Source organism: Varanus komodoensis, unplaced genomic scaffold (assembly GCF_004798865.1).
Source record: "Varanus komodoensis strain SLA01 unplaced genomic scaffold, ASM479886v1 scaffold1, whole genome shotgun sequence".
Classification (NCBI taxonomy): domain Eukaryota; kingdom Metazoa; phylum Chordata; class Lepidosauria; order Squamata; family Varanidae; genus Varanus; species Varanus komodoensis.
In genome coordinates, this window is record NW_025335268.1 from 47796565 (window position 1) to 47818356 (window position 21792).

Sequence of the window (21792 nt, forward strand, 5' to 3'; positions counted from 1 at the left end):
GCTGATGCATTGCCTGATTGAATCTGCTTCTACGAATCCATTTTTACTCACTGTTTCTTTCCTTGCTCTTCCTTCTGTCCATTTTTACTATGATAAACGTTACTTAAACTAACATACAGAGGTTGTTCTATAGCCTGCCTAGTTTTAGTACTATGCAAAGTAATATAGAAAATGAAAAAAACTAGCCTAATTTCAATGAACATTTTAATTGCAGTTCTCTTGTACCAGAAGTTATGTAGGCCTCATTTGTAATATGCATAAACTTTTATAAGTCACATTTCATTATTATTATTATTGTACTTGACAGTTAGAGAATATATTTACTATTCTTTAAAGTTGTGGAGATTGCCTTAAATTCATTAACACTGAATATTATTTTTAGCTCGTCTTACATGTTAGAGTAAGAAAGAAACACTTTGTCAGATCTATATCACTTTTGTCTTTTCAGATATTTCCTGTGCTTGCAGCTTCGTCAAGATATTGCTTCTGGACGTCTCCCATGTTCTTTTGTGACTCATGCTCTCCTTGGTTCGTATACTCTGCAAGCTGAACTAGGTGACTATGATCCAGAGGAGCATGACAGTCATTACATAGGAGAATTCCAGTTTGCACCTAACCAGACAAAAGAGATGGAGGAAAAAGTAGTAGAGCTGCATAAAACACATAGGTATGTCACCTTCCAATCATTTTAGTTATGTCCTTTTCTTTTTTTCTAGTAATACATAGTGATGGATTCTGGGTATAACCTTAATATCTAGAATATGTTTGTATATCTTTACGCTGTTCATTTGGGAAAGCTCAAGTCTGAAGTATCTTGGTTCTTCAAGGTATTCAGTAAACTTTCTTTGAAAAATTAGCCATTTGACTTAACTAGCAAAAATAGTAGTAAACACTTCTAATTGAAAGGTTCAGATAGCGCCTACACTGGTAGATTGAAAAAGCTATGCAGTGATATCTGCTGTCACAATCAACTAAAGTAGTTGTAGCTACAGGGTTTTCCATATTAGCTCCATGATTCCCTCTCCATGTATTTCTTCCAAGTAAGTTCCATGCAGGTTGGTTAGAAGCTTATATTGTCCTGGAAGCAATATACAAGTGCATATCAAAATGCATTACTGTAATGCATTTTGAACCAACAAATTGTTAACTTGTCTCAGAAACTTGCATAATTAAGGTCACTGAGGGAAAAACCAGATTAGTTTAAATGTACACAGTTTAGGCTGTCTAGAAAATAGTTATAGAGACAAGTCTTAAACCTACTGATTTTGTTTGCGAATCTTTTCACCTTTTTTTGTCAGGAAGATGGATGCCAGATAGGCATTTTCATGATGGTCTTTGACTGATTGCCCATATATGAGCTAATAGTTTGGAGCCCTTAAAATCTGGGTTCTGTTACTTCCTTGACTTGCATGTTGACTTGTTTAAAATGTCAGGACTGTGACCTGCATTAAATATTGATGAATGACAATGGGTTCTGTCTGCATTTAGTATTTATATTTGTCAAGTTATCAAACATCTTCAATTATCTTTTGAAGTTGCAAAGGTCAGTTGCTGTTTGATTCCATTTAGGTAAGATACTGTGCCGTTAAAGGCGAGCTACTGTTACACCTTGGAAAGTCATCTGACTGTCTATTGCCAGAAGCAGAGTGCTGCTATAGATGGTCTTTAGTTTGATAGTGCAAGGCTTAAGTTGTTAATACACAAATTTAATTTGTGACTTTTTCATCTCTTGAAACTTATAGGGGTTTGACTCCAGCACAAGCAGATTCCCAGTTTTTAGAAAATGCAAAGAGGCTTTCTATGTATGGAGTGGATTTACACCATGCTAAGGTATTGATTATCTATTTAGTTTCACAGAATACTTACTTTGATTTAGAAATTAACAGTGGGTTCAAATGCCCCAAAATGTTTTTTCTGCAATGCATATCATTGTGCTGTTGGTGAAGAAAGGGAGGCAGTATTATAGTTGGCCCCAAGTCAAGCTGATGGGAGGATTTTGAAGGACATGGACTAAAATAATATGCTGCAGTCCTTGACAAATGGCATTTCATTCTGGCTTAGGTCTTTGGGTGGTAATGCCTATGTTAGAATACTTTGTGTGACAGCATTTCTGTGGTTTTGCTTTCAACACCAAGGGGAGGGCAACAAACTGATCCAGGATTTGGAAAAAACTGCCCTATGAGGAGACACAGAGAGAACTGGGCATGTTCAGCCTTGAGAAGAGAAGACTGAGGGGAAATATGATATTGTTCTATAAGAATCTCAAAAGATGTTCTCAAAAGAGAAAGGTCAAGGTCTCTTCTTGCCGATACCAAGAGTGTAGGACACGGAATAATCAATTCAAGTTGCAATAATGCAGATTCAGGCTAGATATCAAGAATAGCTTCCTCACCGTCAGAGCAATACAACAGTGGAACCAACTGCTTAGAGAGGTGGTGGGCTTTCCCACACTATAGACATTCAGAAAGGAACTGGTCAACCATCTGACTGGAATGGTGTAACTTGGTGTCCTGCAACAGTAGAGGGTAGGGCCCGATGGCCTTCGAACTCTACTATTCTATGATTCTGTGATTTACTTATTGAAATTGCTGCTTCGTCAGTGAAGTATTGTGGGACTGGAAAAGGGCACTATATTCCTTCATTTCCAGTCAGTTTAATGGGAGTGGAAAGAGAGAATTGAATCACACTTAATCCTATCAATCCAACAACTGTTCTTCCATTTAGATAGCAGAGGGATGAAGGGGTAGATACTAGGAATAGTCTTTCTACAAGTAGTCAAAGGGAGAAAAATGAATTTAATGGAGTCTTGGCTATGTGAATATACAAGGATAGAAAAATTAGAGCATAGCAGAGGAGTAATTAACATTGTAAGAAGAAAATGATTACAGGACTTTTAGGGGTAGCAGATGGGGGTTTTCCTTTTAATTTTTAAAAATTTATAATCTTGCCCTTTTACACTCTACTAGCATGGCCTTGCATATATTAGTTGAAAAACAGAATGATTTAGCCCATGAATAGTGGTGTCTGCATACTTTGGGGGCTCCTTAGGTTTGTAATAGTATATTAGTTTGTAATATACTGTCTAAAATGACTTGTTAATGACCAGTGAGTGTTTCAGGATGCACAGAATGTTGAGCCACAGAATGTTTTTTATGGGTATTTTTCTTGGGAGTGGAAAAGAATAATGAAGGGGAGAGAATTAATTTGCTCAAGCCCATGTCAACTCATTTTCCAAATACTAATATTACTAGGAAGAAGACTAGAAAAACACCATACAGGTATTTGGGTAGCTGTTAAGTAAAATAATTAAACTGGAGTGAGAATTACCACAGTGTGGATTCAGTTTTGCTGTAAATTTCCCATTATTGTATCTGGCACAGCTCAGACTTCAAGAGGTATAGGGAAAGGACCATGATGGTTGCCTGCTTATCATGTACATTGAATTAGGTCACAGAAAATAGCTCTTGTGAATCACTGACTACATTTGAAGGATAGCTGTGTAAAGCCTGTGCACACTTATCTGGGAAAAAGCCCACTGAACACATTGGGATTTAATTCTGAGAAATTTCCACATACTGTATACCTCTGTGCATTGTAATTTCTCTTTCCCTCCTCACTTTGTCTCAGAATTATCCTTTGTGTTTAATACTGTTGTTCTTTCCCTTCTTGACTTTCTTTGTCTTCTGGATTTTTCTGTCACTGTTCTTTTCTTTGTTTCAGTCAATTCTTCCTGTTGCATCTCTAAAAAGCAGTCATTTCCCCCCTCTATTAGTCCAGTGAACCTCAAGGCTTTGTTATGGGCCACACTTCTGTTCATTATCTCTAGCCTTGCCTACTATTTTGGTCTCTTATTGCTTTGATAAGAACTGTAAGAGGTGAATTATTTTTCTGTTCTATACCTGAACTCCCCTGCCAATATTTCTGCTGTTCATTCTGCTATTTTTCACTAGTATGCTTTTCTTTGAAAGTATAATTCTTCAAAATTTGATTCTTTCTTCTTCCTTGTCCTTTGATAAACATATACTTTGATTCCTTTTTTTATATCTCATTGATTCTCATAGATTCCTGCTATTTATTTGGGCTTTCCTAAATATGTAATTTTATTACTGCATATAAAAAAGCATATTAATATTCATGATTTCATATATTTTATAATTTCATTTTTGTCTGCTTCCAGTTCCAAAGCTTTCTTTTGTTGTAATATTTGCTACTCAGCTAATTTTCAGTATGCCTCATTTTAATCATCTCTTGCTGTTTTTATTGCTTTTTTCCTAATTTCTACAATATTACTACTGAAAATGTTTTTACAATTATATTGATAGGATTCTGAAGGTGTTGACATCATGCTGGGTGTATGTGCTAATGGACTACTTATTTACAAGGACAGACTCCGAATCAACCGTTTTGCTTGGCCCAAAATTTTGAAGATTTCTTATAAACGCAGTAATTTCTATATTAAAGTCAGACCAACTGAGGTAAGCAGTGGTTTTCTTTACTTCAATCCTGCCTTGTCCCTTCAAGGAACTCAAGACTGCTTACATAATCCTCTTCCTCCTCTCAGTCTTATACTCACAACAAGAACCATGTGAGGTAGGTTAGGCTGAGAGTCTGTAACTGGCCCAATATCGCCCAATGAACTCTGTAGCAAATAATTCAGTTTGTCTGGATCCCAGTAGAACACTAGCTATAATGCTATACTGGCTCTCCCTTCTGTACTTTTGTGGACACCCAACTGCTACTAAATTTGCTACTGTGGCAAAGCAATTAACAGATTGCTGTAAATTTTGATGGCAGTGATCAGAAAGGTTAGGTTAGCTGTCGGACAGGTTGCACACTCATATTCCCCCACTTTTTTTGCTGTTGCTATGCTACTCATTTCTCAATTGTTCCTTGGAAGTTGCCCACTCTGTCCTAGTGCTTATTCTTCAGATAATTAAAAAAATCTAACTCACTTTCCATACCCTAGCAGTCTTCAGAAAATACACAAGATGAAAATGTAATATATTCAACAAGTATGCCAACCTCCCAATAATACGTGGTGCAGTTCCAAACAGCACCTTATCAGGTACACATTCAGTAGGGTTTCTTAGTAAATTTGTAAGATTGCCGATCTGATCTTATTTTGTTTCAGATAACTTAACTATAAAATATGAAAATGTTTTTCTAAAATACTTAGACTGCCTTCTGAAAGTATGCTTGAAAGCTTTTACAGCAGAATACCATTTTGGGGTGGGAGATGTGGCAAATTACTTATAAAGAATATTTACCAGATAATCATAAACGCAACCATGATACTATACAGTTATTTGTGTGTATTCTTTCTCATTTCCACAGAAGGATAATATTGGCATATGTAATTTGGGCAGTCTATTTAGTTAGAAATATGACAGTTTTTTAGTGTTTCTAATTTTAAGAAGTAAGAGTCACTTTACTCATAGATTATTAGCCCATCCAACAGTGAGCTTTCAGAAATTGTATTAATTTGGGTTTATGGAATCTTTCCAGTTGGAACAGTTCGAGAGTACTATTGGTTTTAAGCTGCCAAATCATCGGGCTGCGAAGAGATTATGGAAGGTTTGTGTGGAGCATCATACTTTTTATAGGTAACATTTTACATTTTGTAATTATTGGGTGTGGGGTATCCATTTCTTTTCTTTTCTGTGGCAAAAAGACATTTTGAGGGTTATTTTGAATAGAAATGGCCCATAGTGAAAAGGGTGAAGCATACCCCTGCTGCTGCTCCAACAAGCCTTCCAGGCCTGTATTTTAAGGTACATGTGCCCCACATTATCTTTGTTTTCATTCTAAAAATATTTGTATTATGAAACTCATGTTGTGTCCAATCGCTAACTCTCTGTAGGGTAAAATCCCTTTCGTATTAAAATGATCTCAGTTGAGCACTATTAAAAAGCAAACAAAATACTTGATAGTATGTTGTTGTCTGTTAGAATATTTGCTCCCCTTCATAAAATTTTGATTGATTTCATGGTTACTTGAATCTTCAGCAGTGTTGTGCTACACTTTATTTAGTCTTTTTCATGTTTAGATCTTGGAAGGGGCAAGAAAAGAATCAAACACATGAGGAGGGCTAGGAAATTACAGTGGTACCTCGGCTCACAAACACCTTGGCTTACGAACAAATCGAGTCACAAACAAAAATTACTGAAAAATTTTTACTTGGGTCGCAAGCACCGCTTTGGGTGGCAACCAAGAACTCAGCCATCTTCCCCCCCACCCCGGGTGGGGAGATGGCCACGATCGCAGTTCCATTCGTGCAGGGAAGGCGTCCGTAATTAGAGGCATGCTGCTGCACTAAGGATAGGTGCAGCAAAGCAGAGCCTCGGGGGAGATTGCCGAGATTCCGCTTGTCAGTAGTTTGTTTGTTTGTTTAAAGCTTTTCTATCCCACCCCCTACAAACATCACGGGACGGCTTACATTAAATAAGTAGAATAAAACAAACCCCACAGCATCCGACCATTAAAATACTAAAACCATAGTTAAAATCAATTAAACATTATAATAGCAGGAAAATAAGGGTTTTACCTGATGCTGAAAAAATATGTTGGCACCAGGCGAACCTCTCTGGGGAGTACATTCCATAGTTGGGGTGCCACCATAGAGAAGGCCCTCCTCTGGGTACTCTCCCACCTAATCTCCTTCAAGGAGGGCTCCAGGAGCAGGACCGGGATCTCAAGGGGTGGGAGGGTTCATATGGAAGAAGGCATGCCTTCAGGTATCCTGGACCCAAGCCATTTAGGGCTTTAAAGATCATAATCAGCACCTTAACTTGGGCCCATACTTCAACTGGTAGCCAGTGTAACTGGTAGAGGACCTGTGTTATATGTGAAAACTGGCCGATCTCCATTAAGATCCTGAACCAATTGAAGTATCCAGACCATCTTCAAGGGCAGCCCCACGTAGAGCACATTACTGTAATCCAATGGGGAAGTTACCAGAGCGTGAGTCACTGTTGCAAGGCAATGCTCATCCTGGTAAGGATGCAGTTGATGGATCAGCCGAAGCCGGAGGAAAGCGTTCCTCGCCACCACTGCCTCCTGGAACTTCAGGGACACGTCTGGGTCGAGGAGCACTCCCAGACTGCAAACCCTATCCTTTAGAGGGAGTGCAACACCATCCAGGACAGTGCTAAAATCACTTGCCTGGAAGGCTAACCGCCTACCAACAGGACCTCCATCTTACCTGGATTAACTCTCAATTTATTGGCCCTCATCTAGCCCATTACATTGGCCAGGCACCAGTTAAGGACAGTCACTGCCTCACCTGGACTAGATGTAAAAGAGAGGTAGAGTTGGGCGTTATCTGTGTACTGATGACTCCGCAGCCCAAACCTCTGGATGACCTCTCCCAACATTTTAATGTAGATGTTAAAAAGCATGGCGGATAAAATGGAACCCTGCGGAACTCCACGGCAATGTTAACATGGCATAGAACCATAATCCCCCAGCACCACCTTCTGGAATTGGCCAGACAGCTAGGAGTGGAACTACCGCAAAGCAGTGCCACCAGCTCCCAGCCCAGCCAGCCTATCCAGAAGGATACCATGGTTGATGGTATCGAAAGATGCTGAGAGTTCCAGGAGAACCAACAGGGACGTACTGCCCCATTCCTCTCCCTGTGCAGCTCATCATACAGGGCAACCAAGGTAGTTTCAGTTCCATAGCCAGTTCTGAAGCCAGACTGAAATGGGTCAAGATGATCAGTTTCATCCAAGAGTGCCTAGAGTTGCCCCACTTCCACCCGCTTGAGCACCTTGCCACCAGCCAATATCTGGGTCCAGAGATGCCTTCTCTAGGACAGGCCTGATCACTGCTTCCTTCAAAGGGGTGGGAACTTGACCCTTTCTCAGGGAGGTGTTGATGACCTTTTGGACCCAGGTGTTTTTCCTGTTTTTGGCTTTGGTGAGCAGCCACAAGGGGCAAGGGTCAAGTAGACAGGTATTGGGTTGGACCAATCCAAGCACCTTGTCCACATCCTCAGTCCGCAACAATTGAAACTCATCCAATAAAGGTGAACCAGATGGTGCTCTAGATGATCCCCGTTCTAGGACCATATCAACTGTGGAGTCCAGCTGGTAGTGAATCTGAGTGATTTTACCCTTAAAGTGCTGGGCAAAGCCGTCACAGCAAGTTATGCGTGGTGCAATAGGATCCTTTTTAGGGCCAGAATGTAATAGGCCATGCATTGCCCAAAAAAATTCAGCTGGATGGCACTGTAAGGATGCAATGTAAACGGAGAAGAATTCCTTCTTTGCCACTCTCACCTCCACAGCATAGGCTTGATAATGAGTTCTAAGTTGTGATCGGTCAGATTCGTCCTGGGATTTCCTCCACCTACGCACTAGTCGTCTTCCAGCCTGCTTCACTGGCCACAGCTCAGGCATATACCATAGTGCCGAGTGGGCTCTGCACGCAGACAGGAGAGGATGCTTAGGAATGATCATGTCGATTGCCCCAGTCATTTCCCCATTTCACAATCAACAGGGTATCAACAGGAGTGCCAGTTTTATCAACCAGAAAATCCCCCAGAGTCCTCAGGAAACCATCCGGATCCATAAGACTCTGGGGTGGACTATTTTAATAGGGCCCACACCCTTACAGAGGGAGAAACTGGCCCCGAGAATATACTCTTATAAAACATGCAAACATACTGTGAAGTTCATGAACCATTCAACCATAAAATTAAAATTGTGCCAGGTCAGCGTGAAATATTGAACAAAGTTTGAAAAATTTATCATTCATGACAAATACGCAAAATTAATGGAACTCATCCAATTTTGATATATTTATTTTTTGTGGAGGGATTAACTACCTTGGCTAGCTACTCTCCTTGTTGTAATGAGGAATAAGTCACATTAATTCTGATAGTGTCTGTAGGGTAGCCTTGTGTTTAAGCTATAGTTTAATAGCTTATAGGCAACCAAGAAGTATATGCAGCTGAATTCATAGAATTCCATGTAGGCAAGGGAGAAGACTGGTTTCTTTCATGTGTCCAGCATGGAAGCAAGGCTGTCATGTAAACGCCAGATTTCTCCATTTGTCTGCTAGGCCATATTTATGTATTTATTTATTGGCTAATAGCTTTTATGAGATAACTTACAAGGATACTGTAGGGGTTAAAATATGAAGTAATCCTGCAGAGGAAGATGGGGGAAACAAACTTTTGAACCCCCTTCTTGTTTTAATCGAACACAGATGCTACACAAGCATTCAAATTCAGGAACTTCAGGAATACAGGTTATAATTTCTTCATGACAGTTTTGTGTATTATGAAATACTTATGGAATAAAGTACATACAAAAAATGCCACATTTTCTTTTATTCTGAAAATGAGTTGGATATATTCCACTGTAATATAGTATCTTTTTATGACCTTGAATATATTTCTAAAAATATTGATGGTCCTCTTTTGTGGTTGTAGACTTGTATCACCAGAACAACCTCCAAAGGCCAAATTCCTAACATTGGGTTCTAAGTTCCGCTACAGTGGACGTACTCAAGCACAGACACGACAAGCTAGCAATCTCATAGACAGACCTGCTCCATACTTTGAACGCACTTCAAGCAAACGTGTTTCCAGAAGTCTTGATGGTGGTAAGAGTTTCACAGAAACTAATACTCCATACATAATTTTGGCTCTCAGTTTAGACAACTAGAAGATCAGAAATATGCAGTGTTCTCATAAAGATTTCTTTTTCTATCTTCTAGCTTATCTCTATTCATAGGTTGCTTTAGTACTTGAATGAAACAGTTATGGTCTCTATTAGATTTTCATGTCATGAATTTTGGTAGTATGGTTAGTTTTCCAGTTCAAATGTCAAAGCAGCATTTGGTTGGAGGAAATCAGGAAGCAGAGGAATTTATATTTGTGGTGTCTGAAGTCTATTGAGGCCAGAGTTCCTTAGAATCAGAAAATGTCTGGCACTTCCAGAAGCATGTTGCATTAGGTAGAGGGAAGGTGTTGGAAACCTTTTAAATTCATTCATCCTTTTTGTTTTCCAGACTTGCCAACTGACCACATTTCTTTGCATCCCTGTTCTTTTTGTGGCACCTCTTTCAGGCTTGCTTTCAAATTCATAGCTACCACAGAAAGGGACAACAGTATTCAGCAAATTTTTCCAGTCCCTGAAATTCCAAGCACAATAACAATGAGAGCCCTGCCTAAGAGTTTCCATTGAACCTGTGCCTGGAAACCCATGAAGCAAACATGTTTTTCTTTAGCCCATAGGAATGTATGAAAGTCTTTGATAACGTTAGATGTTCAGCCACCAACAAAATTCTGTGCATGTTTATACAAACCTAAATTTTACTGTATTCAACTAGATATACTCTCATAAATGTTTCTCTAGGATTGCTTCCTTGGTGCTGGTTTGGTTTCTGCAGAGATAGTGAAAATAGATCTGCTGTTATGGAGCTGATCAGCAAGTGCCTTCTGGGACATGTCTGCCAGGAACATGTGGCACAGTCAGCCGATAAAGATTTGAAATTAGGCCTTTAATGTAAACATAAAATTGAGTCACACTTATTAAAAAAGCAATATGTGTTGAAATGGTTTAACGTATCATTAACTAAAATGCAATGGTTTATATTCTGTTTAAAGTGGATAGAATGGTAAGAGAAAACATGTTTTAACTATTATAAATAGTAGAAAGTATTAATATTTAGTGATTACTTAGATATCTTGTACCCACTTTTCCCTCATCCAGGGAAAATTCTTCTCTTTGACCTGGAAATGGGACTTCCATCCCCTCCATCCCTACTCCATTGCAGTATGGAAAGAATTCCACTGGCTGCTCTCACAGGTCAAAAAAAACAACCTCAGAAAAGGGCCAGAGGATATGTTGTGGGGGTGGGTAGACAGGAGAGCAGCAAGGATGGAAGGTGTCCTGAAACCGCTCTAGCTTCTTTCCTCCCTTATCTGAATTGCTATCGCTAAGTAGTCCAAATCTTGCTAAAATGCAGAACCAGGGGATATGGGGAGGTGAGGTCTCTGCTCTTCTTGTACTTTGCATTGGAGGACAGTGAGCCTCCAGGTTTGGCAGCTTATACACATCGCCATAGGATTGTGCTCTAAGTAAATGTAGCAGGGTAATATTTAATGCATCTCTGAAATACATTTTAGAATTGGCATCATCAAACCATACTTCAGTTATTCAAATACTTTGATTACTTGGTTCAGTTTGTATCTGTTCTTAGTGTTATATAAATGTTGTCAGTACAGCTCTTAATACATACGTGTTTTGCGCTTATATATGAAAGTACAAAATGTTTCTAGTAACGTTTATACTATGTATAATACTACTGTTTATTCTCAAACTTCAGCATTCTGAAAATTAGATAAGGCGCATATGTGAGTGTATCCTTTTTTGTTTCAAAATGTAATTCTGCTTTGCTTAATGTGTTTTTCATTTTACCATGTTATTCTCATATGATGTACCCTGTCCCGTTTCTGTTGTTGTCTTGGTTTAAGATTATTTTTGAAAAGGAAGAAAGAAAAAGGAAATGAGAGTACACTAGAACCTTTAGAAAATAGACCATCTTTTTCTCATAATAAATTGGGTATTGTCAAACATTTCACTCTCATACAGATGAATTAATTAAACCTATTTTTATAGCTCCAGTAGGTATCCCAGATCAAAGCCTGCTTAAGGATTTCTCTGCTGCAGCAATGGTACCCACTGGTGATAGAATCGTTGAAGCAGCTGGACAATCAAAATTAAAAGATGGGGAAGGTAGAGATGTGGATGGAAGCATAGCTAAAATGCCACAATTTGAAGATGGAAAGGTATGATTACTAAAGTGTGTCAGTATTGTAGAAATAGTACATTTTGAAAATCAATTTAACTAGAGTGTCACATGAACTTTACATCTTTTAATTTTGCAGCCATTTTTAAGCACTGAGTGGCCTGCCTAGTTGGAATGGGGCTTAGAATGAATGGGTGCAAAAAGATAAAGTGAGAGGTCATGCACTTGTCTGAACCTTAGTTAGAGGGCAGATTACTTGAAAACTATCTTCCCTAGGGTGACATGCCAATATTATGTTGGCAGAGGGAGCCCTTAATGTTACCAGCCTTTCCCCCAGCAGGTGCAAGTTTTCTGAAAAATTGAAGGACTCTCCTGAATTGGATGGACTCCAACGAGAGGGAGATGGTGGGAATCCTTGAAAATCAGACAAAGATACCTTCTATTGGCAGAGCGCCTGCTCAGGAAAGGTGCTTCCATCCTGATTTGTGGTGCTTTTTCCATCCCCATCAGCTGGGGAAGGAGGGAAGAGGGCAGAGGAGGCAGCTTCCTGAATCTCCCTTTTATCAGATGATGTTGGCTGTTGCTTTTAGAATGTAGCTGGCAGCAGAAAGAGATTGCACATTCTTCTCTGCTTGAGAGAAAAGAATGTGCTGCCCTGTAGTCTCATTCAAGATAAGGATGTGTGGGGAATCCCATAAAGGATTACAGATTTTCACAATTTGGCTCCAACATTCTGGTTTAGCAGTCCTGTGCCGGTGTCAACTCACTGTGGTATGTGTTGAACCAGAGATGACAGGGTGAGATTTGCCCATTTGAAAAAAGCACAGCCAAAGCCACTAAAAGCAATTTGCATAGGTTGCATAAATATGCAAAATATTGTAATGTAAGCATGTTGCATAACTTTCCACGTTGCGCAATTTGTAGGAAGTTCCATAGCATTATTTAAAGAAATGCACAATTTGTAGCCATCTTAGAGATGTAATTATGTGGGGGTGGGAGGAACCTTTTTGACCTACTTCTGATCATCAGTTTGGAAGTAGGGAGAAAATCCATTAAACTCAAGTGAGTCAGACTTCCTAGTATCTGTTCCTTTCTAACACTGGGTAGTGTAGGACAGAGTTGATGCAAATTTGCCTTGGAATTTTCTGGATCTTTTAAAAATACAATTGTGTTTGAGTAAAATCAATGTACATACTTTATTCATTGTTATGATTTATTTGTAGTCTCACTATGTACGTTTTATATTTGGTAACAGCTTCCACATTCTTCTGTGCAAGGAAAAACTTAGCTAGGTGTTAAACATACCTTTGATAATAGCTTTTAGAGTTAATTCACTTTAAGCACAAGAATTGGTAATTGATTCTCAAATGGATGTTGCGCTAAATCAACTTAGAAATATTAAAAGTTAAGTCTGTTTTCATTTTGATATTATGTACAGTTATGAAATGCATTAGTTTTATTATTTTCTGGAATGTAACACTCCTGGATCCACATAAGAAGCATTAGAAAACTGATATAATCTTCCTGTTATGTTGTAATCCACTGACTAATCTACAGTATATTAGGTATTTGCATTTTGATGGTTAGATATTTGAACTTCTAAATGTTTATCTGTCCTACAGATCTGATTTTTAAGTAGTGGGTATTTCTTGGGCTCTTTAAGATTTCCAAAGAAACACTAGTGAAATCTGTAATTTGAAACACTGTCATTATTTGCTCTCTCTGCTGCACACCTTCTGCTGAAGCTTTAAATGTCCCTCTGCTTCCATTCACTGTATCTGCATTACTACAAGCTCAAGCTACAGAGCTCTTAACAGCCTTAAAATGAGGCAACAAAAAGCATTCTGAGTTGGTATAATCCAAATATTTGGATTATATGTTGGTTGAAAAGAAAACAAATGGGGTTTATGAATGTTAGTGTCACTCCTATTGTAATGGCAATGCTATTCCACTTCTGAGTACGTGTTCTCACTAACAGGTTTCTTTCCCCCCTCTCTTACGCATTCCTTCTACCTGCAAATGTACATTTATTTCATGGTCCATTTGCATCTGTGGTTGGACTTCTTTTCTCTCTTTAGCTGGTATACATGCCTCAACTTTCATTTGCCATTCACTCTGTTTCATCCTGCCCGCCAAACCTATCTGCTATCCCTGAAATGGGCATGCTTTCAGACATTTCAGAGCATGATAGCTTGGGTAAGCTTGTGTATACACCCTCAGAGAGCAAGGATGGCAGTCCTAGGAAAGAAACACCAGTCTATGGTAGAAACAAAGAGAAGTCCTCAAATAACAGCATGGAACGTTTGAATCTTTTGGTGACTGGCCATTGTATTCCTTTTGCAGTAGAAAGAGGAGTTCATAAAAATACTGACTATGAAAATACTGCATCTAGCTTTCAATTCAATTTAAGCAATTTTTTTTCTTTAAATTTTCCTTCTTTGCTTGATGAGGATGGTTACATTAGCTTTCCTAGCCTTCCAGAGGTTTGCATCTCCTTCCTCCCATCTGGCATTCAGCAATACGTCCCCCTTACTTCTCCTTCATTTATTCCTTCTTTCTTCCTCACTTTTGTATTGCTTCTCTCTGCTTTCCAGTCTATTCCTTTCTCACTCACAATGTCCCTTCCTGTTGCTCTGTCCCTCTGCTACCTGGAACCTAAGACAGCTCCTCTGAGTGCCTCTAATGACACTCCCCTAAAAGCAAAAACTGAGAAGGAAGAGGTGTGTAATTTTGTTGCCTAAATACCATTTTCACGTAGACTGACTTTGGTGCACCGAAAGGTACAATCAGCCTTGTATAGTTGCAGGATGAGGCCATAAATTACTTTTTAAAAATCCTTCCATTGATATTTGGACATCTCTATATTCAGTAGATGTGCTTTAAAAGATAAATTGTTTTATCCACTTGCTACTATATTTAAAGAGATTTTTGGACACATGAATATGAACTATTTTAGGGACTTTTTGAAAGTCAAACCTGCAGAGTCCTCTTCATTCCTCTGCAGCTTCCTCCTAAGCAGTGAAGGAAACAGGGTAGGCAAGCTTGAGGCAGAACCAGCTGTCCCTGTCATTACTGCATTAGCTTATATTTGCTGTATGCAGAACAGCACAGAGGAATCCCGCAGTTACCTAGGATTACTCTCTCTGCCTCCTGCCCAACCTTTGGTAAGAGTGGAGTTTATGGAGAGCACAGGGGTTACAGAGGTGGCATAAGCCCCTGCAGTCCCTTAACCCATATTCCCCCCACTACCAATTTTAGGTCCTCCTCACTAACAAATACCCGACATATTTTAGACATAATGGTAAGTAATAGTTTATCATTACATGAATATGCCTCAGGCTTATGTACTCATCCTGTCCCTCCATTGCAGCTGCAAGGAGGAGATTGGAAGCTTTTATTTCATTTTTAACAGATCCCAATTAAACCTTATGTCTAAACCTGGATAAACTATGGTTTCCCTTAACTATGGTTTAGAGAAACAAGTCTTTTTCAAACTATGGTTTATGAAGCTGGTTTATCACTAGAAATCATAATTTAGATTAAACAGAATTTTGGAAATAAACCATATACTAATATAGCTAGCTATGAAAATTTCTAATCTCTTTGCAGCTGAGTTGAAGTAGAGGAGAGGCACAGAAATCCAAGTTTCATTCTTGAATTGAATAAACTATTGTATCTCATTGTAACTGGTCACATGTTTTGAAATTTTGTTACAACCAATGAAATGAAATTGTGAATGCTTGAGGGATATACGTGGTGGAAGGCAGGGTAAAGGGAAAAGTTAACTATTTTGAAAATTTTAAATAGGGCTTCTTACATTGGCAGGTGCAAAGATATGTTACTGTAGCATACCTTCTCTTTGCCTAAAATAATCATTATATTTGAAGACAAGTTGTCTCTACCTTAGTAGCGTGCAAAATAATTATTTAACATTATTATGTAGGGTTTTTAAAAAGTCACTATTCTAACTCTTTTCACTATCTGCTTTGACTGGTGATCATGTCTGTTTTCCATGTAACAAACACAATGTAGTATAAAATATTTGTGAACTTGAATGGTATTTTAAAGCTGGAAACTGCCTCTTAAAAACCTAGATTTTCACTGTGAGAAAACTGCCCATCACTATAACTATAATTTATAACTATGTCTTAGGTAAAAATGCATGCCTTTATTCAGGAATTATTACAGCCAACAAGACAAGAAGAAATACTAAAGCAGATACTGGCTGTGTTCAGATGCCATACTAAGCTATGGTTTAGCATGACACGAAGAATGTAGCGATCACATGCTCCCCCTCTCATACTGTATGAAAAAACTGTGCTTTATGAAGCTGCTTTGTTTAAGCATAGTTAAAATTGAACATAGTTCTGGGTTCATTTGACATGATAAGCTGCAGCTGACCAAAAGTTTCCAATTTCTATTTCCTGGCCTTTACAGGAGGAGGGCTATTTAACTCATTAGACTTTGTGCTTGTGCATTCCCAGTCCTTCTCACATGCTCTGGTTGAATGGGTTACTTTTTCTTGTGGTTCAAACAATAGCTTGTCATTGCACTGAAACCACTGAGCTATGGTTTGTACTTTTACTCAATACCAGAATTGCCAGTCACCTTCAAACTGGTTTGCAATCCTGGTTTGGAGGACAGGTACACAAAGCATTGTCCACTGGTTTCTCTGTAACAGCAAATTATAGTTTATGCCAAAGAAGTAATTAAAACTAAGAAGTAATGAGAGCCAGTGTGGTGTAGTGGTTAAGAGCATGGGACTGGGACTCAGAGGATCTGGGTTCTAGTGCCCACTCAGCCATGGAGTCAACTGGGTGACTTTGGGCCAGTCACAGACTCTCAACCCAACCTACCTCACAGGGTTGTTGTTGTGGGGATAAGATGGAGGAGGAGAGATGATATAAGCTGCCTTGAGCCCTTTGTAGGAAAAAGGCAGGATATAAACCGCAATGTGTATACACACACACACACACATATATACACACACACACACACATATACATACACACATATATATATACATATAAATATAAATATATAAAAAATAAATTGAATTAGAATGTTTGAAGTGTGCAAGAGCATAAAAACTCATTCACAAAGTCCCAAACCATCATTAGTTGTTACTTTGGAATCAAACCTGTAAGTTTTATTTAATGTTTAGCAGTCTTGTGAGGAATACAAACAGTATTGTTTGAATGCTTTGTGTTATTGCTAAATATTTAACAATACAAATGTAATTTGCCCAAAATTAATTTGTAGCTTTAAATTCGTATTACAAACTTTATTCTAAATGCATTGGTATCATAGTGTTCAAGACCGAGGCTATTCTTGTCAGCTTTTGTTTGTAAAAATTCTTCCAAACTGCAGAGAAAAAATAAATGAACACTGTGGTTGTAGAGAGACAGACAAATATCCCATTTGCCATTTCATCTATACCAAAAATTACTTCAGTCATTTCTACAGTGCTGTAGGTGGAAGACTGCAGTGGTTTAATAACTTGAGCAGCATCTGAGACCCAAACAATAAAGGTTTGTAAACAGAGCACATTGTTTGCAATATTTCCAAACAAAGCCTCTGTGCTACTTCTATAGCTTCCACTAATGAGTGTTTTCTTTTGCTGACATTTGGGTGGTTCCATTACGTAGGCAGAGATGGAAGAGGAGGAAATTCACAAGAAGGTGGATGATATTTTCAATTTAATCCTATTGTTGCCTGTCGTTATCAGTGCTTGAAGCTTCTGTAGCTTATGTTTGCACAGTGGCCACCCTTGTTTAATTTTAAAGCCCTCATGAATGAGCTTTTAAGCACTTTTTTGTTGTCTTGATGATCATGGGTTTTCTTCCTTTCTCTCTTTGTTTGTTGTGTGCTTTAATTTCACAGACTTATTCCTTGAGAGTAAATGGGGAAAATATTTATGTCAGACATAGCAATTTAATGTTGGAGGTTTGTATAATCTGAGGGGGATTTTCTGTTCTCATGGGCTGCCAGGCTGCACGAAATGGGAGGTCACTTGCAGGCTGTTCTAGGCACGGTGCATGTAATGCATGGGAACGTTCAAGCTGGGCATGCATGTTGGAAATCTTAGTCATTCTATAAATGAATAGATTTAAGTATATAGTTGTTAAAACATTTTTTCAGTGGTGAGTGGGACATAGCCCTGTTTAGATGTTATTTCCAGAAAATATAACTTGTTAGACCAACATCCTGCTTTATGGAAGTGTGCATATCACATGTTTCCTTCTCTCATTTCCTAAACCTGACTGGAAATGTGAGACAGAACAGTCTGCAGAAAATGATGCGGTGATGTTAGAACCAGGATGTTTCTTCCCAAAACTAATTTTTGGGCATCTCTTTTTAAACATGGGCCACCTTCCTAGAGAGCAGAACCTTAATTCCATATTAAAATAATTGTTTCACTCTGGAATAATCTTGTGATACGAGGAGACATTATTTGATAAGAGCTTTTGAGATGAACTGTGAATATGAGATTCTTTTGCCAACTTAACCTGTCAGTAAATATAGTTTAATTACTACAAGATAACTTTTAAACAAACTAACAAATCTAGTTTGTGATCTAAGAAAACAAGTCTTATCATCCAGATAGGGCTGTTCCCATGGTTAGATTTAGATAAGCTCAGAATAATTTGGAAACATGCAAGAATATAATGTGAATACCTGCAGATTTATATTAACTTTACTAATATGTTCTGTTGCTTTTTGGAAGCTTCTGATAACTAAAAATATACTTGATATAACTTGCTAAAACTTTGTAAAGTGTACTGCATAACCATGTACTGAACAAATCCAAGAAATCTGCCTGGTGTCAACCCAAAATTATTCTTAAAATACAGTATTTCCTCGAGTTCTGATAAATCTGTATTCAAATGATTAAGTTTCTCTTATTTAGGTTGCCACTAAAAGCGTAATTGCCCCTTGAAACTGTTTCTTTGTACTTAACACTTGTACAGCTTACATTGCTATACATTGCTGTGCTTCTAGATCTACAGACAAGCACTTGGTTCATTGAATGTCATTATGTAACATCCAGTCTCCTCAGCATTTTATGGAACATGTCCTCCCGCCACGCTGTCTTTCACCTTGTTTTATCCACTTGGCATGATCTTACTCTCTCAGTACTTGCCTTTCTCCCAAGCACTCTTCCCTAACATGTATGCTGTCTGTCTCTGCAATCTTCCCTGCCACATGTGCTGTTGGTGGCAAGGCTTCAATGCCACAAGCTTAACAGAAGGTTAGGATTGAAAGCTGGCTATGAACTTGATTGAATTACGTACAATATGGGACATATAAGAATAGTATTTTGTTGGTGTGTTGGTTTATTTCTATACTGCCCAATAGCCAGAGTTCTCTGGGTGGATTACGACACAGAATTTTGCAGTCCTGTTAGCTCTAGAGGGGTAGACTTGAAGTGCCTTCAGTTGTGACCTGCTAATGCATTGTGGAAGAGATTTTTCCACCACCACATTGTGCAGGTGGATATCTTTTTTCAGAATGAAATGCCACTTTTAAGTGGTACAGAAGTCAGCCTCATGCATAAGAGGAAATTGTAGTGGGAGACATGTGAGTGAATTCCTAAAACAATGCTTATTGCTTTCACTATTTCTCAAAGAAATTCTTAAGCAAGTTGCCCAGATTCTCACTGCATTTCTGTGAGGATCCTGCAGAGTGTAGGCACATGGCTGTCAAACTTCCCCGTGGAAACAGTGGCACCTAACACTTCTCCTTACAATAGATTCATTGATGCCCGGGACTGAGACAAGGAACACGTTTGGCCCTTCCAGCTAAATATCCTGTAACAGCCCCTTTACTTTTTATGTAGCAAATTGTTGCCATGAAATTCTGTGGGTGAACGATGCAAGTGTATTGAGCAGAGATACTGTTGCTGTGAAGGCAGACCTTCCTTTTCTGGCACTGAGTGGTCAGGCCTGGCTTTCACTAGCAGGGGCTTTACAATCAACAGTTTCTTCCTCAAGGATGCATAGAGATTGATATTTTACTAGCAATAAAATGAACAAATTATCCAACTAATTTTAATAGTTGGCTTCTACTTTCTTTAAGGAAGGCGTATTCTTTGAAGAAAGTGATTTTCTCCTAATGCTCCAGTTCATTCATTTATCATGGTGCAAATGCCAGGTTCCTGTGGCTTCTACAGAAGCTGCACAATAGGGTTCCTTGGTAGATTAGGTAGATTATAACATAAGCCTGTGTGAACATGTGTCAGTTGCATTGATTTCTTTTGCAGCAGGTAGTAAAAGGGCACTGAAGGAGATATAAAATGTGGCCGAGTGCACCTGTTCAACACATTGCTTTGCTCCTCATAAACTTTATAATCTCTGCATTGCAGCTAAGTGTGTAGTATTAATATAAAAGCTTTTACAAAAGATTTGCATATATAATATCACAGCTAATATGAGAATAGCAAATGTTTATTTAATTTCAAGCAACAGTTAAAATAAATAATTTGTTCTGCTATGCCAAACATTACATATTTCTATTGCATCAGTTTCATCAGCATGATAGAGTTAAGATCAAAACATTTCTCTTCCAGAGATATTTTTAAAAATCTAATATTTTTAATTGAATCCTACTTGAATCTTTGAATGCCAGGCACTTTTCATGGTTTTTTCAATGGTTTGTATTTGTCATATGTTGTCCTGCTCTTTTTTACATTACACATTGCTAGGACCTGGATAAGACCCAGGATGAATTACTGAAGCATCAGGCTAGCATTAGTGAACTCAAGCGCAATTTTATGGAATCTTCACCTGAGCCACGCCCCAATGAATGGGAAAAACGGCGTATCACACCTCTGTCTCAACAGACACAAGGGGTATGTCTCTGAAGACCCTTGTCAGCATGCATAGCCATAGTGTTAAGAAAGCAGTTAAAATATGCATTATATTCCAACATTAATAAGGAAAACATGAGAAGTTTCTTTACTGCTAATATGACACTTATTTGCAGCTAATACTCATTAACATTGTATGCATGTGTTGATCTCTATTCACAAATAGTGAGGAAGAAAGAAGTCACTAAGCATAACATTTTAGAATTTTCATCTTGTTTAATGTATGTAGAATAGCCATTAGCAGTAGATCCTAAGCATCTTCTCTTGGCCCTAGGTAACTTTGTAGTAAATAGGAAGTAAATGTAGCAAGAAAAGCAGTGGGAGGAAAGCAACATTTTTAGCTCTCCCTACTCAAGAGGCAAGCCTCAAAATTGGTGAATAAAAAAGAACATATTAATCCTGAAAGAAATATAATTGTTATGCCTGTTGCATTTAGGAGAACCACTTTTCTGTTTGACAACTGAAAATCAGAATAAAGTAATACAATTATGCCTATCTGATGAGAGTTATAACATTAAAATGTCATTCATCAACATAAAGCATTAACAGCTTTATGGGCTTTTAATACAGGTATCTCTAAATGCCCCTATTCTATTAGTTTGCAGTTATCACATGCAAAATTTTCAGGTGTAGTTGTCCCAAGAACGAGGAATAAAATATATATTTTATTCAATTCCATTAGAAATTTGCTTCTTAAGCAGGTTTTTTTGTTAGAAAGGGTTCATAAATGGACTACAAATATCAGGAATAAAACACGGTATTACAAATTTTCCTCAATATTTTTCAAATGCATTTTCAATCTGCATCAGTGCAGTAATCTTGAAATCACTGACACCCAAGTAACCTGCTGACTAGGCAAAACTGCTTATGTACTAGGATTGTGTAGGTTTTTCAGTACTTCTTGACCAGCCATACTGGTAGCACACTGTGGAGATGTCTTTGTGTTTATAATATCTGTAAAACCTAAACAATTCCTGCTATATAAATAGTTCTGGTTGTGTGCAGCCAAGCCATTAGTAGTTCCTTCATGTACTTTCTATGTACATGAATGAATTACTACTCAGTATATAATGCATGGGTGGCATACATGTTTTTCTCCAAGTTTGAAAGGTACCTTTTGTCTTTGCCAAAGGAGAAAGACTTTGAATGTGTTGGTAAAG

General features: G+C 38.3%; 1 protein-coding gene across 10 annotated transcripts in view; it reads left to right on the forward strand.

The window, feature by feature from the left end:
* Window positions 1–21792, forward strand: part of EPB41L2 (erythrocyte membrane protein band 4.1 like 2) — a 108070-nt gene that overhangs the window by 63903 nt on the left and 22375 nt on the right. For 5 of the 10 annotated variants that reach the window (XR_006414168.1, XM_044424614.1, XM_044424629.1 and 2 more), the window contains exons 7-14: window positions 449–667; window positions 1743–1830; window positions 4323–4475; window positions 5506–5603; window positions 9440–9612; window positions 11634–11803; window positions 17647–17709; window positions 20468–20614. Coding sequence is in view for 9 of the 10 variants with exons in the window: in XM_044424614.1 (XP_044280549.1) it covers window positions 449–667; window positions 1743–1830; window positions 4323–4475; window positions 5506–5603; window positions 9440–9612; window positions 11634–11803; window positions 17647–17709; window positions 20468–20614 (1111 nt within the window). In the remaining variant the exon portion in view is untranslated. Of the gene's footprint in view, window positions 1–448; window positions 668–1742; window positions 1831–4322; window positions 4476–5505; window positions 5604–9439; window positions 9613–11633; window positions 11804–17411; window positions 17445–17646; window positions 17710–20467; window positions 20615–21792 lie in introns of all 10 variants that reach the window. The other 5 variants (XM_044424639.1, XM_044424678.1, XM_044424686.1 and 2 more) reach the window with 3 other exon arrangements.